At 38.5% G+C, this 15,770-nt stretch overlaps 1 protein-coding gene across 3 annotated transcripts; it reads right to left on the bottom strand.

Moving 5' to 3' along the window:
- Positions 1-39: 39 nt before the first annotated feature.
- slc8b1 (solute carrier family 8 member B1) lies at positions 40-12,078 on the bottom strand. 3 transcript variants are annotated; one of them, XM_047381054.1, is made up of 15 exons: positions 11,723-12,078; positions 10,130-10,282; positions 9,626-9,678; positions 9,258-9,315; positions 8,234-8,339; positions 7,970-8,137; positions 4,652-4,765; positions 4,496-4,573; positions 4,289-4,419; positions 4,057-4,198; positions 3,835-3,956; positions 1,710-1,863; positions 1,542-1,622; positions 572-636; positions 40-492 (listed from the first exon to the last, which is right to left on the bottom strand). In XM_047381054.1, the coding sequence occupies exons 2-15, from the start codon at positions 10,268-10,270 to the stop codon at positions 304-306; spliced, it is 1,602 nt and encodes a 533-aa protein (XP_047237010.1). In that variant the 5' UTR covers positions 10,271-10,282; positions 11,723-12,078; the 3' UTR covers positions 40-303. The 3 variants fall into 3 exon arrangements, with proteins under 3 accessions (XP_047237010.1, XP_047237008.1, XP_047237009.1); XM_047381052.1 differs by having other exon boundaries at positions 11,727-12,078; XM_047381053.1 differs by having other exon boundaries at positions 4,496-4,570; positions 11,727-12,078.
- Positions 12,079-15,770: the final 3,692 nt, after the last annotated feature.

The raw sequence follows: 15,770 nt of genomic DNA, 5'->3' as shown, positions 1-15,770 counted from the left end.
AATTCAAAATCAGAAAAAAACAAACCAGAACTCCCAAGACACCAAAAAAGCAGCTTTGTTAAAAATCACAAATATATTGATTGACAGACCATATAAAATATATAAAATTATGACATCTGTATGAAATCACAGCACCAGGGGTCCAAGGGGACCAATAAAAAGGCACAGTGAGGCTGGTTTCAATCCGCCCTGAGCACTTAAAAGTCTTTAGCCAGATGGCTTTACTAACTACAAGCAAGAGCAGCAAAGTACATTTCTGCTTTCCGCAGCATCATTACAGGCAGATGTCAGTCTGGTGTAAGCTCAGGAGTGGATCTTTCCAAACTCTGTGAGAAGTGCAATGACCAGAAATATGGAGTAGAAAATGAGGAGGAAGATTCCATAGGACCGACCCAAGTGGAACTGGCTGAGTGGAACAATGATAAAGGACAGGACCAAGGACAAGCCCAGGGAACCTGCAAGAATCCACGTCAACAAGCCCTGCGATTCAAACTGAGGAGGGAAAACAAGACCATCAGCTTGATTGAGTCCAGAATAGTGTCTTCTCTAGGTGTTTAAAGGAGAGGATTACCTGCACAAAAGAGTGTGTTGTACACATCTGCACCAGACATCCCAACCCTACTCCAAACAGCATGTCTGAAATACAGTCAAGGTGCCACATCTTTTATGTAATTGTATGCATTTGTATACATGTATTATTTATCTAGGGACAGAGAATGACAATAGCATCGATGAAGGTAGGCTTTGAAGTTCAATAAGACAATATAATGCGGTGTATCAGGCAGTACATGGGGCCACCACTATTTATACCAGTAGTGTGAACCTGATTTGCTCCAATATTTTATGCTTGTACTGAAACATATTTGCATTCTTAAACATTTCTCAAAATGGGTTTTTCACATCCATATATTGCTAGACGAGTTGTTTCTCTGTAGCCCTTGATGCCCCACACTGCTGTAGGGATTAGTGTGTTTATTTTATGGGATATTTTGAAAAGAAATCTTATTAGTTTTGTTTGTATTTGTACTGTAGGTTTGTACTGGAACTGATGCTATCTTGGAAACCGTACCGTTGTTTGTTTTTTTTGTCATCATAATGTTAACATGTCACGTTTTCTCAGATATTCCATATTCCTCAAACATGTAATGTAAACAAGTATTACATTTAAGTATAAATGTATATTCCCACTCCATCACATGAATCAGTTTAACAGCTACTTTGCCAATTTTTCAACCTTTACACTATTTAGAGTTTCTAACCAATATTTAGTTTTCTTGCATAAAAACAACATATATCTGTATTTTACATTACTGTCCCTGGATTAAACAGCTGCTCTTTGTTTTGATACATTTGTTAAAAAATGTGTTTACATTCATCAGTTAGATGACTCCATAATTTTACTCCTGGAAATAAACAAACTTTTAAAGGTTTTCCTGACACATTGCACTTTTAGTTTCCGTTCTCATCTTAAATCATATCCCCTAGCTGTATCTGAAAGCTATTTCTTCATTGCACGTTGGAAAAAGAAGAACAAAGGATACTGAAAATGATGCCTCCGAAGCAAGCAGCTATGGCCATGCGTGGGTAGCCCTGCCGAGCGATGGTGATGTCAGAAAAACAGTCTAAAACAGTCAAATGAACCACGCGTTACACGGTTAAATGTGAGGCAGATTTTCTTGTGTGATCAGATTGTTATTGTCAGACGTCACCTCCGATGCTGTTGCCCCAGGCCAGAAGAGTCAAGCCCAGCACGGTGTTGCTGAGACTCAGCACCACACCGAGCATGTGCAGAAGACTGACCACCTCTGAGGCTGCGGCGCTGATCAGCACCGCGCTCACCACGAAGCCCAAAAGTGCAAAAAGCTGGAGGAACAGAGAAATAATTAGACTCCGAGGCAGCAGCACAACCTTAATCATCACAGCCTTCCCCTCATACCAACTCAATCTTTTGATAATTTTTGACATTATAAACTTTTTATGCAGCAGGCCAACATAAATATACATTAATAAAACAGAATGTAAAAGACGTGACAATGAAAGGTTTTCTACATTCAAATAAAAATGAGAAGAATGTAGTGTGCATTTCCATTTAATCCCCTTTGCTGTGATGTCATTAAATCAAATTCAATGCAACAACTACCTTCAGAAGTCATTTTTAAGTTACACCTGAGTGTAATTTAATCTCAGTATAAATGCAGCTGTTCTGTGAAGGCCTCAGAGGTTTGTTAGAGAACATTAGTGAACAAACAGCATTATGAAGACAAGGGAACACAACAGAAATGCAGGTGTAGACTTTCAGCCATCCAGGACATGACAAAGTGACAATCCAAAGTGTTCAAGTAGAAGGCAACTGGACTTCTCTTATTTCTTTAACACACTAAGCAGGTCAAGGATAACGTGGAGAACTTAAAAACAGAGTGAGGCTTTAAACAATAAACCAAGCTTTGAACATCTCATGAAGCACAGTTCAATCCATCATCTGGAAATAGAGAGAGTATGACACAACGGCAAAACAACAAGGCTGGCAAAGGAGGACATAAATCAGAAAAGAGAGTTTATTAACAGGAGAAGTATTAGTCCTGCAATCCACAAATCTGGTCTTTATGGAAGAGTAGCAAGGAAAAAGGCTGAGTTGGAAATGAAAAATCACAAGAATTCCCGTCTAAACTTTGCTATAATCTATGTAGGAGACACGGCAAACATGGCCTACAAACAAAACACTGTGTTGGAAAAAAATAACACTGTGGATCACCACGAACACACTATCACAACTGAGAAACAAGGTGATGGCAGCATCATACTGTGGGGTTGATGAAAAGATGAATGGGCCTAAAGGCCTGTACAGACTCTGCTTAAAACAGAGGAACTGGTTCCTTTACTCAAGAAGATCAAATTTCTGTCTGGTCAGGACATTTCATATTTCACAAGAATTCACTTTATTAATTTAGCACCAATTCACAGCAAACGTTGTTCCAAGGCACTAAATAGATCCAGTTTATATACAGAAACATGTAGTTGGTTCAATCCAATCAAACATTTCAATTCTAATTATAAAACAATGCAGTCAAGTGCAGTTTAATATGTAAACTGGGGGAAAAAACTTCCTATCCAAGGAAAGTGGCATAGAGTCACTGACTTGCAAACAATCCCTCCTCCTGAGTGAGCTTGTAGCCACAATAGACAGTTGATTGCATCGAGTTGTGAACTTTGCAGCAATAACTCATACTGAGCATGCAAGATGTCATGAGCAAAACTCATGGGAAGTACTAAGAGGTCTCTTCCACTACAGCGAATTTCTGACCAATCACAAAGTGTTGTCGGTCAACCTCACAACAACAAAAACGTTCTGACCAGAAAAATTGTCAGCAACAAGCTGCAAGAACTGCCGAACCAGGGCTTCAAGAACAGAGGTGTCATTTTGTTCTTGAAGTATGCATTGGCCTTTAATACAAGGCAATCCTGAAAAGAAAAACTGTTGGAAACTGAAAAACCCTTGAGACTGGGGGGGTTCACCTTCTAGCAGGAAGACCCTAAACAAGCTCTCCATCCAAACCGACTGGATTTAGCTGATTTGTAAAGATAAATATCAGTGTAATGAAAAGGTATTGTCCTTAACTAAATGTAGAGTACATACATATATTTAGCCAAGCTTATAACAACAAGCTGCATGTCAATAAATTGACTTACCTGAATCTAAACAAGGCATTACTGTACATTTTCATTTATCAGCTCAGAGTCCAGATAAGGGGAATCCAACTGATTTACTTTTTTCTTTCGTGTTATGCACAATATAATTTTGATCTGTTCCTGATGTGGATCAACAAAAACACTTACTGGGTGATATTTAGGAGGATGGTCATTGGTGGTGTTGCAGAAAACTATAGCAGCCAAGAACATTCCCAGCAGGAGAGTCAGCAGCCAGACAGGCAACTCCCCCTGGATCATGAGGTCTCCATCTAGAAGATGAAAAAACTCAATATTTAGACCACATATTTCTTACATAATGATGGCTTCAGTTTGTTGTCATTAGTTTATTATGTGGGGTGATGTGGTTACATGCTCCAGACTGGAAGACCAGAACACACAGCAGAGGAGAAGTGATTAGATGGAGGGAATTCAACGGTCTCCTCCAGTTTTTGTCTTCTTTGTCCGGGTCCACCACAGGGACACAGAACAGCAGCAGCACCTCCAGGGGAGTCTTAGGGTCAGACAATAGGAGAACCACAATTACAACCACAGATTTAAATTCAGTGCTTCCTATTGCTCTGTTCACCAGATTTATTCAAACCTTTACTACTTTAAGGACTTTCCAGGTCCATGGTTTCCTCCTCCACTTCCTGTTGTCCACCGGATTCAAAGAGCTGAGCAGGATTTCACTCGTGGATTCAGAGTAAGGCAGGAGTGGACTGTACTCGGACTCTGCAGCACAAACGTGTGATTGCATGGTGTGGATCACGAGGGAAACGATCGGTTGTTTGAGGTGCTGCATTCTTACCGTACTCCTGCTGGACTGTCCCGTCTATCAGATCAGGAACGTCGTCCTCATCAGTGGAGTACGACGAGTTAAATTCTGCTTCAAAGAAAAACAAACTCATCTGTAAAAAGCAGCAGAAAGAAAATAAAGGTAGAGCATGTGAATGTAAAGTCTAACCTGGAATATGTGGAACATTTTGGACACCGTTTGTAACTGAACCTTTCTGCCGATTGTAGACGTATGTGCTGATAATAACAGTCAGAACATAAAGCACATACAGGCCCATGTATCCTGGAAAACAGAGAGGAAAAGAGGCCCAGTTATGCTTGCTGAATGGTAACACAGTGCCATACATTTTGCTTGAGAGGATGATGACCATTATGGGTGCTGTTCATTTATTTGTTTTTGTAATTTTCTTTTTATTTCTTTAACTGGTAGTTTAACATATCAAAGCAAATAACCCATTCCGACAAACAGAAAAACACCAATGAGAAAAGAAACAAAAACATCAGAAAAATGAATGAGTAAATAAAAAAAAATATAGAAATGGAACAAAAAGCAATAGAGGCTCAGTTGACAACCAGATATCTTGGTACGAACACCTTGCCGTGTCCTAAAATAAGGGTATTAGGTGGGAGGATGTGGTTTTACATAAGGGGCGACCTTACAGGCTTTACGTATTCCGACCATTTTGACCAAATCCTAGAAAATGTATCTTTTTGTATCCTGAGAGAAAATGTAATATTTTCCATGATATAAATATGCACAATAGCAATCCATTCCTCAATGGTAGGTGGTTCTGTTTTCAGCCATCTTCGTGTGACTGCAATACGTAAACCAAATTATTTTTTTATCTTCTCTATCCAACTTTTGTTGTACATCACCCATATACACAGTGGTACATTTAAAAGGAATCTTAACTCCAAAAACATGTTCTACATGACAGTGTACCTCCTTCCAGAAGTGTCTAATAACCTGGCAGCCCCAAAACAGATGTTCGTGTGGCTCCCCCAGTCCCACACTGTCTCCAACATGAATCTCTACTGCCCAGATGTCTTTTCTGGATTGGTGTGATGAAAAACCTCAAAGTTCTTCCAACAAAACTCCCGCCATACATTTGATTCTGTTAAGGTCCATTGAAGTTGGCATATGTTTTCCCAAGTGTCAGTTGAGATCAGTTCATTTAAATCAGCCTCCCATTTCTTCTTGATGTAGTCAGTACTCCTTTGTTTTGAAAGCTGAATTCCATTGTACAATCTGGAAATCACTTTATTACACTGTCCCAGACTCATTAATGATCGGAAGACCTCCAGAAATCCAACATTGCTATCACTCAAGGGTTGTTTCAGAATTTGGTTAAAATAATGTCTGACTTGAAGGTATCTATAGAAGTCTGCCTTTTCTAAACCATACTCAGTTTGTAAAGCTTCAAAACTTTTAAATGACCCTTTGTGAAGAACTGAATTATAGCATGTGAGGCCCTTAAAAGACCACCTTTTAAATCTGTCATCATTTTTGTTGGGTTCAAAATCGGAATCGTAGCCGCACCATCTCAACATTCTGGATGCGACTTCTAATTTACAGATTTTAATTATGCTTTTTAGGGGGTAAAATAGACAGTCCAATAGGGGGTCCTCTGAAGCCATCAGTTCACTCTGGAGTTTAGAGGGCCATTATTGGAATACCCCTCACAGTGGTACCTTCCAATTCCTTCCAACCTGATGTGTAGGATGCTGAACCAATACAAACTAATGGCCTCATCTGGGCGGCGTAATAGTAATCCCGTAGACATGGGAGGCCCATTCCCCCCTTTTCTTTCCTGAAATGTAGTGTTTTGTATTTGATGGGTGCTGTTCATTTTACCTGTTGCCAATTTGTAATTCTATAGTTTAGATCCTTTTGGACCCAAAAAAAATGTCAGGTTCAAAAAGGAGGCATCCATCACAGGACAACACATATATCTATGCATAGTCTGCTGTACAGAAACGTTTAAATATAAAATATACCAGCAATTATTATATATATGAATAATAATTATTATTAAATAAATAATACCAGCAAGAAGTCGCCCATAGTCACTTTGATCAGGGTTCATAATCTTTCACATTTCGTAAGTAACGCCTTGTCCCAACAGGGAAAATAGAAAATCATCTCAAAATAATCACATTAAATCTGAGCATTTTAGTGGTATTTTTGTCCATGATTTACCACAAATATTTAACTACCAAGAGAAATAAAGCGATATGCAAAGGCTACACACATGAATATGAACTGAGCGGAGCATTCTGGATGCAAATAATCATCAGAACTCCAACCTGATTTTATGTGTTATTGTTTGTGTTTTTTAAGAATTGTCATTCATTGATTTTTTCCTGTGATTTTCATGATTTTTAACTTGAGCAGTCATTTTTACAGTGCACAAGTTATAATTAAAAAAATAACATAAAATTGTAGTGTTGGTAGAGAAAGAAATTATAAAAGTGAATAACTTAGGAGCAAAAGAAAAAGATACAGAAAAAAACTAAGTCAGACCAACTATATCTCCACAAAAGGTTAGAATACTCCCTATTTTTAAATAAACTGAATAATTATACATACTTTATTCTAATTTGCTTTAGGCCTTTCTAACTGCAAATACCTAGCATGTGTTGTAACTTTGTTCTGAATTTAACATAAATCTTTAGACAGTTCCTTAAATAGTCTGATAACGGCATTAAAGAAACCAAACAGGCAAAGTGCTGACAGGCGATTGGGAGACCACAGAAGAGGCTGTGCTTTTTGTTAAGCCTTCTGAAAGATGTTGTTAATCCTAAACAGATACACAACAAATGAAAATAATAAAGATTCATCTAAATAAATTAGAAAATCAACACAATCAGATATTACATGGATACATTCTTTATAAGGTTATATTTCTATTGTTTATTTTTCTTACTATTATGGCTAACAGATAAGGAAAACCCCACTTTCAGTTTGTCTGAACATTAGAATCCTTAAGACAAATCAAAAAACAATTATTTAGTTTAGAAATCTCAGCCTGCTCACAGTACGCCCATGTACTGTATAGTATATGCGCTCAATGCTTGGTTGAGGCTCCCTTAGCATGAATTACTGCATCAATGCGGCGTGCCATGGAGGCATTCAGGCTGAGGTTCTGCTGTGGTCTATTGGAAGCTCAGGTTGTTTTGATAGCGGCGGTCAGTGTAGCTGCATTGTTGGGTCTGGAGTCTCACCAGACATTTATTACAGGGTGAGGTAAGTCAGGTTTGCTGGCCAATCAACTACAGTAATAGCATGGACCTGCCTTTTAGTGGGGCAGGAGCAAATTTCTCCTCTAAAATTAAATTAGCATCTTCAGAAAGCTTGCCTATCTATTTTCTATATTGGTCTTACGTAATGCCCCAATCTTCTGAGAAATAAAGATATTTCAGTTTACTGAGATGCACCTGTCCACTCAAACACTTCCCTTCAGACCGTTTGTGTGTTGATGTTTACCTAGTGTTTCTCCCAGGGTTGTACTGCCTCTGTAGAGGATGAGAAAGGTCCAAAACACTGCAATCATGTAGAAGACAAGATCACGCAGGAACGGACGGGAAGCCACAGGAAAGGGTTTGACCAGTGAGACACTTCCTGCAACTACTGTTGTAACAAATATGCCAGCTCCTGGAAAGACATAGGTTTTTATCCTTTAAGTGTGTTTGTTTATTTATGTTTATGTTTATGTGTATGAGAGAGAGAAAAAAAAAGGCCTCCATGTACCAAACAAGGCTCCAACAGCCAGCCCAGCAGTATGTGGACGGGAGATTGCTGCTATTGCACTGAAGATGTCTGGAGCACCATTACCCAAAGCCAGGAACGTCACACCCTCAGCACGGATTGAGTCAAGGAAAAAATTCCCACCAAGCATAGGAGGATTACTGGTATCAAGTTCTACCAAGGTGGTAAAAAGCGACACTTAAAACAAACAAAATATTCTGTCAGACAATTTCTACGGATCAGTCATTTTAATAAGATACCAGGGAAATTGCCAGAGTAACCTGAGTTTTCTGCAGCAGCATGGAGCATAGAGTAACACAATGTTGCCTATGCCCCACGTGTTGCTGTGCCCTGCAGGTCAGTTGGCTGAAATGTTGACTTACGAGAAAGCGAAAATTGATTGTTTTGACATATTTTGAATATCAGAAAACCTAAAGTGTTGGTGAGGAAACCAGAGGAGCTCCATCCATCGATCTCTTTGAAAAATCGCTGTTTTAAAACTACAGTCATCAAGCTAAGAGGAGCACATCTGTAAAGCAGCCGACTGCAGGCTAGATAGCCTTACCAGTTAATATCAGCTTGTTATGACCTCATGGTAACTCTAAAAGAGCAGCTTGCCAAAAAGATTTAATATTCTGTTCAATAAGAAGGCTTAACTGAAAACTACTGATACATTTAGCGAATGTTTTTACTACAGTTTTCCTTATTTGATGAGTAAAACCCAAATAACAAATACATGTTACATTATTACATCATTAACTGAAATAATCATTATGTTAAATTATTTTAGCAGCACCAGGAATAATTGCTGCGTCTTTGTTTTAAGTAAAAGCAATTATATCATGTCATGTTAACACCTGTGTGGTGTTTTTACTCCAAGTTCAAGGAAATTCATGCTGGCCATTGCCTAGTCCACATAAACACAACAAACAATACATGACGTCTCCTATTTATTTATGGAAGTCTGAAAAGAGACGGAAAACCATGAACTTGTTGCACACTGTCAAAGGAAGTGAAAAAAGGATACAGCAACGTTGTGAGAGAGGTGAAGAGTGGAGGAGATGGCTGACAGGTTGGGACAAAAACTGGGGAGGGAAAAATAAAATAAAATGCATTTATAAATGTTTCCTTTAAAATGTTTTACATTTGGCTGAACAGCAGAGTGGTGTTTCAATAGGAAGGGTAAAAAATAGGATCAGAAAGAACTTTGCTTCCTTGGACAAAATTAAACACATCTCAACAGTGAGCTCTCTCTACCGTCATGTGACAGGTGTGCCCTGTCAGATCACCTGACAGGGCTAAGAGCATAAATGTTTGTGAAGTCGGCTCACATGTCCTTTCACTATCTGAGGCTGCGACCACACAGAGGAAACATTTTGCTTACAAAATACTTACAACTTTGAAGCAGCAAGTCCCAGAATGAAAAACAAGACGAGCAGCCATATAATCTACAAAGACACAGTACAGACAAACTGCTTTAATGACTTTTTACACTCGAATTAATCAAATGCAAACAAGAAAGTGGATCACATTTACTCTGATACACACGGCTTTGGTTTACTACAATGTTCCCACAGTTTCTTATCTGCAGGGCAAAATTAACCTTCTCCAGAACCTGTTTGTGTTAGATTTTGTCAGCACAATCTCGCTTCTTCTGTTTTTCGTGTGACACATTTTGATAATTTTATTTATTAGAGGAACTGAAGAGGTTTAAGAATTCCAGTGAAAGTACATGAATTAGCAAACAGTAAATCTATTGCTTCATGTCAGATAACTGAACTTCTCCCTCTTCTTCCACAGCTGAGTCCACTTCCTCTTGATAAGCTGCTGATCTGCATATTTTCCTGTTGCTTTATAAATGTTTCACATGCAAATACACACAAACACACACAGTCTTACACAGAGGGTGATAGTGAGAGGAGTGAGGTTGGGAGGCAGCAAGCAGAAGGCCAGTTTAAGGTAGTTGATGAAGCCGTCCGCCACGCTGCAGTCCGGCGTCCTCTTCACAAAAGCGCATCGCTCCGGAGCGCTGTAGTTCATAACGAGGTCACACTGCACAAATACAAATTAACAAGAACATAAAAAGGCATCCAGATAGAGTAAAAGAATAATTAACTGCTTCTCTCCAGGTTTCATCAATATACTGATTGATGTGGATACTTCACGACAACTCTGTAAGTCTTTTACTTAGAACCAATTTGTTGAACTATGATCAACTCTTAACAGTTTTACTGACATTGTTAAGTTTCTAAACTACAAGTGTAATTATCCGCTGAAGCATATTTGTAACTGAAATCTGGAAAAAGGAATATCTGCAGTATTTAGGAAATTCCAATATATTTTTTCCTACATTAACCTAAACTTTTCATTTTTATTCATATTAACTAAAGGAATGCCAGACTGAATGTCTTAGAAAAAAAGGAAATGGGCCATCTATCAAATCATCAATCATAACATCAAGTCTTTTTATGCATTGTAAATTACAGTGCTGTGAAAATGTATTTACCTACCTCCAGATTTATTCTGTTTTTGCTTTTTTAACCAACTGACACTGAGGGTCTTTTTACATCACAACGGAGGAATTTTTGCCCACCCTTCTTTGCAGAATTGTTGTAATTCGGCCACATCGGAGCGTTCTTGAGCATAAACAGCATGTTTAAGGTCTGGCCTCTTCACTTGATGTTAGACCAGCCTTGGACTAGGTCACTTAAAAACCTCATATTGTCAAACATTCAGAAGTGGACCTGCCTTTGTGCCCAAAAGTGCTCTTCAGCTAAAGATAATAAACTGATTGATAGACATGCCCCTTGAGTTTTCTGCTACACAGCATGGCTCCATCAGATAAGTCACCCAGGACCTAAAGTAGCCACGCAGTCCCAGACCATCACACTACCACCACCATGTTTGACTGTAGGTATTTATGAAAGTTAATTTCTTGTTGAAAGTAACTTTCAGAGAATGCTCCCTTAACAGTATAGACTGTTTAGACCCTGTTTAGAAAAAGGTTAGTGTTTGTTGTGTTAAACCCTACAGTATCAGCTTGAACAACACATATAAAATATAATATATATAAAATAAATAGTGCCCTGGACGGGCCCTTCCTAGTGCACCCTAACAGAAACAGAATAAACTATAGAACAGAATAAATCCATAGATCGCTATGTGTATTTCAGGGAATACATTTTCAGTATGGAATAACCCAGTTAACGTTTGATCAGTCTAAGTACTTTAGATTTTTGAACAAGATCCCACAAAAAACGTGAAATAGCCCCTTAATTTTTTAACATTTTCTTTTACCCAGTTCTTCTATTGACAGTCATGTCAATTTCTCAGAAGCCAAAGCCTAATTTATTTTGACGACATTTGGAATTGTTTTATAGTAACATTTACGACCCAGAGACATGTCAGACTAAACGGACAGGATTTTCTTCATACCTGTAGCCTCGTTAATCATGTGACAACTGAGCACAAACTAGAGTTACTGGTTCTCACCCACCGCGTCGCTGCTGCTTTCAGACATCATGGCTAAAGGGGTCAGTCCGGTTAATCCAACACCAAGCTGGGTGCTGAGGTTCCCCCGGAGCCCGAGGCGAGTAGGTGGCCGCTAAAAATCAGAGGCAGGAACAGAGGTAGGAAACCACCGACGAGGATCCACTTTTTATCCTGGAACCGCGTCCATGCTGCTGCTGCTGCTGCGCTAACAGGCCTCTGACCTCGGCTGGAGGAGTCCTACTAACTGCCGATCTGACTGCGTGATTAAACCAGAGAGAAACGAACTAAAGACCTCAATGTTGTTTATCTGCCTGAATAAACAACCCTCCGCCCCCCCCCGCTCTAGGTGACACCAGTACACCTTCCTCTGAAACTCCGCCCACTGCTTTTAAAGAAGGACCCGTGATGCGTTCAAAGACTCCTCAAAAACACCGAGATTCAAAGATTTAAAGATACAGCTGACATTACTTTCAAATAATAATGAGAATAATAATGAGAATAATAATAATGAGAAACAATGTCATATTTAAGTAAAATTTTGAACCTCGTAAGTCTGACTTTGAAAGTCTATATTCTAACTTTAAATGTCATTATTCTGAATAATTTATAATTATACCTTTGAATTTAGAAATTATAAATTTGGATTTAAGGATTATGACTTTAAATTTCACAAATATACCTTTAAAGGTCAAAAATATTCATTTCAATCTCATAATTATGACTCTGAAACTCATTTATGACCCTTTTTAAGCTTGCAAAGCCATAGAATATAACATTTAGGATTTTAGTTGAGCTTTTAGGCATCACAAAAAAATACATTAAAAGAATTTGAAGTAAAAATGTATTCACACTCGCCTCTACCTTTTTCCCCAAGAATTATAGAAAATATCCAAATTAATGTTATAGCTATGATCCTAGCGAAGTTACATACAGTTGAAGCCTATAATTAGATAAATGACGAATGCCCTTATAAAATCATTTTAGAAATCTTTCCCTATTGGCATCTTTGCAATTTTGTCTAAACATATTTCTACATTTAAAACACTCAATTAAAAAAAGGAAATAGATCAACAGAAGATTGCGTCATTTTTGCATGTCAGTAGGTTAATAATTAACAGTGGTTTACTTATTTAAAAAATAAAATTTTAAAAGTAACAAGTGACATAAATGCACGATAAAGAAATATGTTTTTGTTGTTGTAGCTCTGCCTGCATATCTAGGGTCGTTATCCAGCTGGAACGTTAACCTCTGACCCAGTCTTAAGTCTTTGCAGTCTCTAGCAGGTTTTCTTCCAGGATTATTCTTTATTCCATTTTCTTATCAACCCTGATCTACTTCATGATACTGGTTCAATTCAATTCAGTTTTTATTTATATAGCGCCAATTCACAACACATATCGTCTCAAGGCACTTCACAAAGGGTTTGGAATGGAATAGGATTGTTGGGGAGGTTAGAATAAACTACTGAGTGCTAGAGTTTGGCCATTTTAGAATGGGCTATGTGTAGGGGTACTAAGTAAAATAATATACTGATAAAGTGTGTCCATACAGAGCCCACTGGTGGCCATTGTTATACTAAAAACCAGTCAATTCAATCGAATCATATAGATTTCAAGTCAGGCACATGCATTCCAATTAATAACTAACCATTGAACAGTACAGTCAGATTCAGTTATTTATTCAAATTGGATAAAAAGGTTTTCTATCTAAGGAAACCCAGCATATTGCATCGAGTCAGTGACTTGTAGCGATCACTCCTACTGGATGAGCATGTAGAGACAGTGGACAGTCACTGGCGTTCACTTTGCAGCAATCCCTCATACTGAGCATGCATGTAGCGACAGTAGAGTGGAAAAACTCCCTTTTAACAGGAAGAAACCTCCAGCAGAACCAGACTCAGTGTGAGCGGCAATCTGCCACGACCGACTGGAGGTTTGAGAGAACAGAGCAGAGACACAAAGAGAACAAAGAAGCACTGATCCAGGAGTACTTTCTATGGGAAGGAAAAGTAAATGTTACAGGTCACAGGTAGACAGAGTCAGGCCAGGTGTAGCTTATAGGAAGAGAAAAGAGAAAGAACATAAAGTTAAAAACTGAAATAACAGCAAATAATGCAAAATTGGAGAGTAGTATGAGACTGTAGCAGAGAGAGTGAAAGTGGTCATTATGTCCTCCAGCAGCCTAAGCCTATAGCAGCATAACTACAGAGATAGCTCAGGATAACCTAAGCCACTCTAACTATAAGCTTTATCAAAAAGGAAAGTTTTAAGCCTAGCCTTAAAAGTAGACAGTTTGTCCATCTAGAGCCCACTGATGGTCATTGTTATACTAAAAACCACGATTGGGATACCTCTCTCTGTCAGATTGATTATAACCATTGGAAAAGAGAAGGGGTCATACAGGTAGCTGAAATGGAGGGTGTGTTTGCACCTCAACCATAACTGAGCCGGTTTAGGCTAAACCTGACTCCCCCTTACTCCATCCAACAGGGAGGGAAGAAGATGGAGGTAAAAAAATAAGTAAGATAGCTCAGGATAACCTAAGCCACTCTAACTATAAGCTTTATCAAAAAGGAAAGTTTTAAGCCTAGCCTTAAAAGTAGACAGGGTGTCTGCCTCACGGACTAAAACTGGGAGCTGGTTCCACAGAAGAGGAGCCTGATAACTAAAAGATCTGCCTCCCATTCTACTTCTGGAGACTCTAGGAACCACCAGTCAACCTGCAGTCTGAGAACGAAGTGCTCTGTTAGGAATATATGGAACAATCAGATCTCTGATGTATGATGGAGCTCGATCATTAAGGGCTTTATATGTGAGGAGGAGAATTTTAAATTCTATTCTGGATTTAACAGGGAGCCAATGAAGGGAAGCTAAAGTAGGAGAAATACGATCTCTCTTTTTAATTTTCATCAGAACTCTTGCTGCAGCATTTTGAATCAGCTGAAGGCTTTTAACTGCATTTTGTGGACATCCTGATAGTAAAGAATTACAATAGTCCAGCCTTGAAGTAACAAATGCATGGACTAGTTTTTCAGCGTCACTCCTCGACAGGATATTTCTAATTTTGGCAATGTTCCGGAGATGAAAAAAGGAAATCCTAGAAATCTGTTTAATATGGGATTTAAATGACATATCCTGGTCAAAAATAACACCAAGGTTTTTTACTTTATTATCAGAGGTCAATTTAATGCCATCCAGGTTAAGTGATTGACTAAGCAGTTTCTTTTTTAAATACTTCGGTCCAAAGACGACAACTTCTGTCTTGTCTGAATTTAGAAGCAGAAAATTTAAAGTCATCCAAGTTTTTATGTCTTCAAGACATGCTTGTAGTTTAACTGGTTGGGTTCATCAGGATTCATGGATAAGTAAAGCTGAGTATCATCAGCGTAACAGTGAACATTTATTCTATGCTGCCTGATAATTTGACCTATTGGAAGCATATATATAGTAAAGAGAATTGGCCCAAGTACTGAACCCTGTGGTACTCCACAATTAACCCTGGAGTTTAAAGATGATTTATCATTTACATGAACAAACTGGAATCTGTCAGACAAATAAGATTTAAACCAGCCTAGTGCTGTTCCCCTGATCCCTACAGCATATTCCAGCCATTTTAAGAGAATATTATGGTCGACTGTATCAAATGCAGCACTGAGATCTAACAGAACCAGAACAGACACAAGTCCATTATCTGAGGCCATAAGAATATCATTAATGACTTTCAGCAGAGCTGTTTCAGTGCTATGATGAGCTCTGAAGCCTGACTGAAACTCTTCAAACAGGTCATTGCTGTGTAAATGCTCACACATTTGATTAGCAACTATTTTCTCAAGAATTTTAGATAAGAATGGAAGATCGGATATAGGTCTGTAATTTATTAAGTCATCTCGATCAAGCGAAGGTTTCTTAAGTAAAGGCTTAATTACAGCTACCTTAAAAGCTTGTGGTACATATCCATTTACTAAAGATAGATTAATCATATCTAAAATGGGGCTGGTAATCAGAGGGAACACTTCCTTAAATAATTTGGTTGGGATTGGGTCAAACAT

Source organism: Girardinichthys multiradiatus, chromosome 12 (genome assembly GCF_021462225.1).
Source record: "Girardinichthys multiradiatus isolate DD_20200921_A chromosome 12, DD_fGirMul_XY1, whole genome shotgun sequence".
Taxonomy (NCBI): Eukaryota; Metazoa; Chordata; class Actinopteri; order Cyprinodontiformes; family Goodeidae; genus Girardinichthys; species Girardinichthys multiradiatus.
Note: the sequence above shows the minus strand (reverse complement) of the source record. Positions and strands in the feature narration are given on the sequence as shown.

Coding starts and splice junctions, on each gene's coding strand:
- slc8b1 (XM_047381052.1), bottom strand. CDS start 11,753: ATGATGTCTGAAAGCAGCAGCGACGCG. Junction 9,679..10,129: donor CTCTCACTATCACCCTCTGT/GTAAGACTGTGT, acceptor GTGTCTTTGTAG/ATTATATGGCTGCTCGTCTT. Junction 4,420..4,495: donor GACAGTCCAGCAGGAGTACG/GTAAGAATGCAG, acceptor TTTGTGCTGCAG/AGTCCGAGTACAGTCCACTC.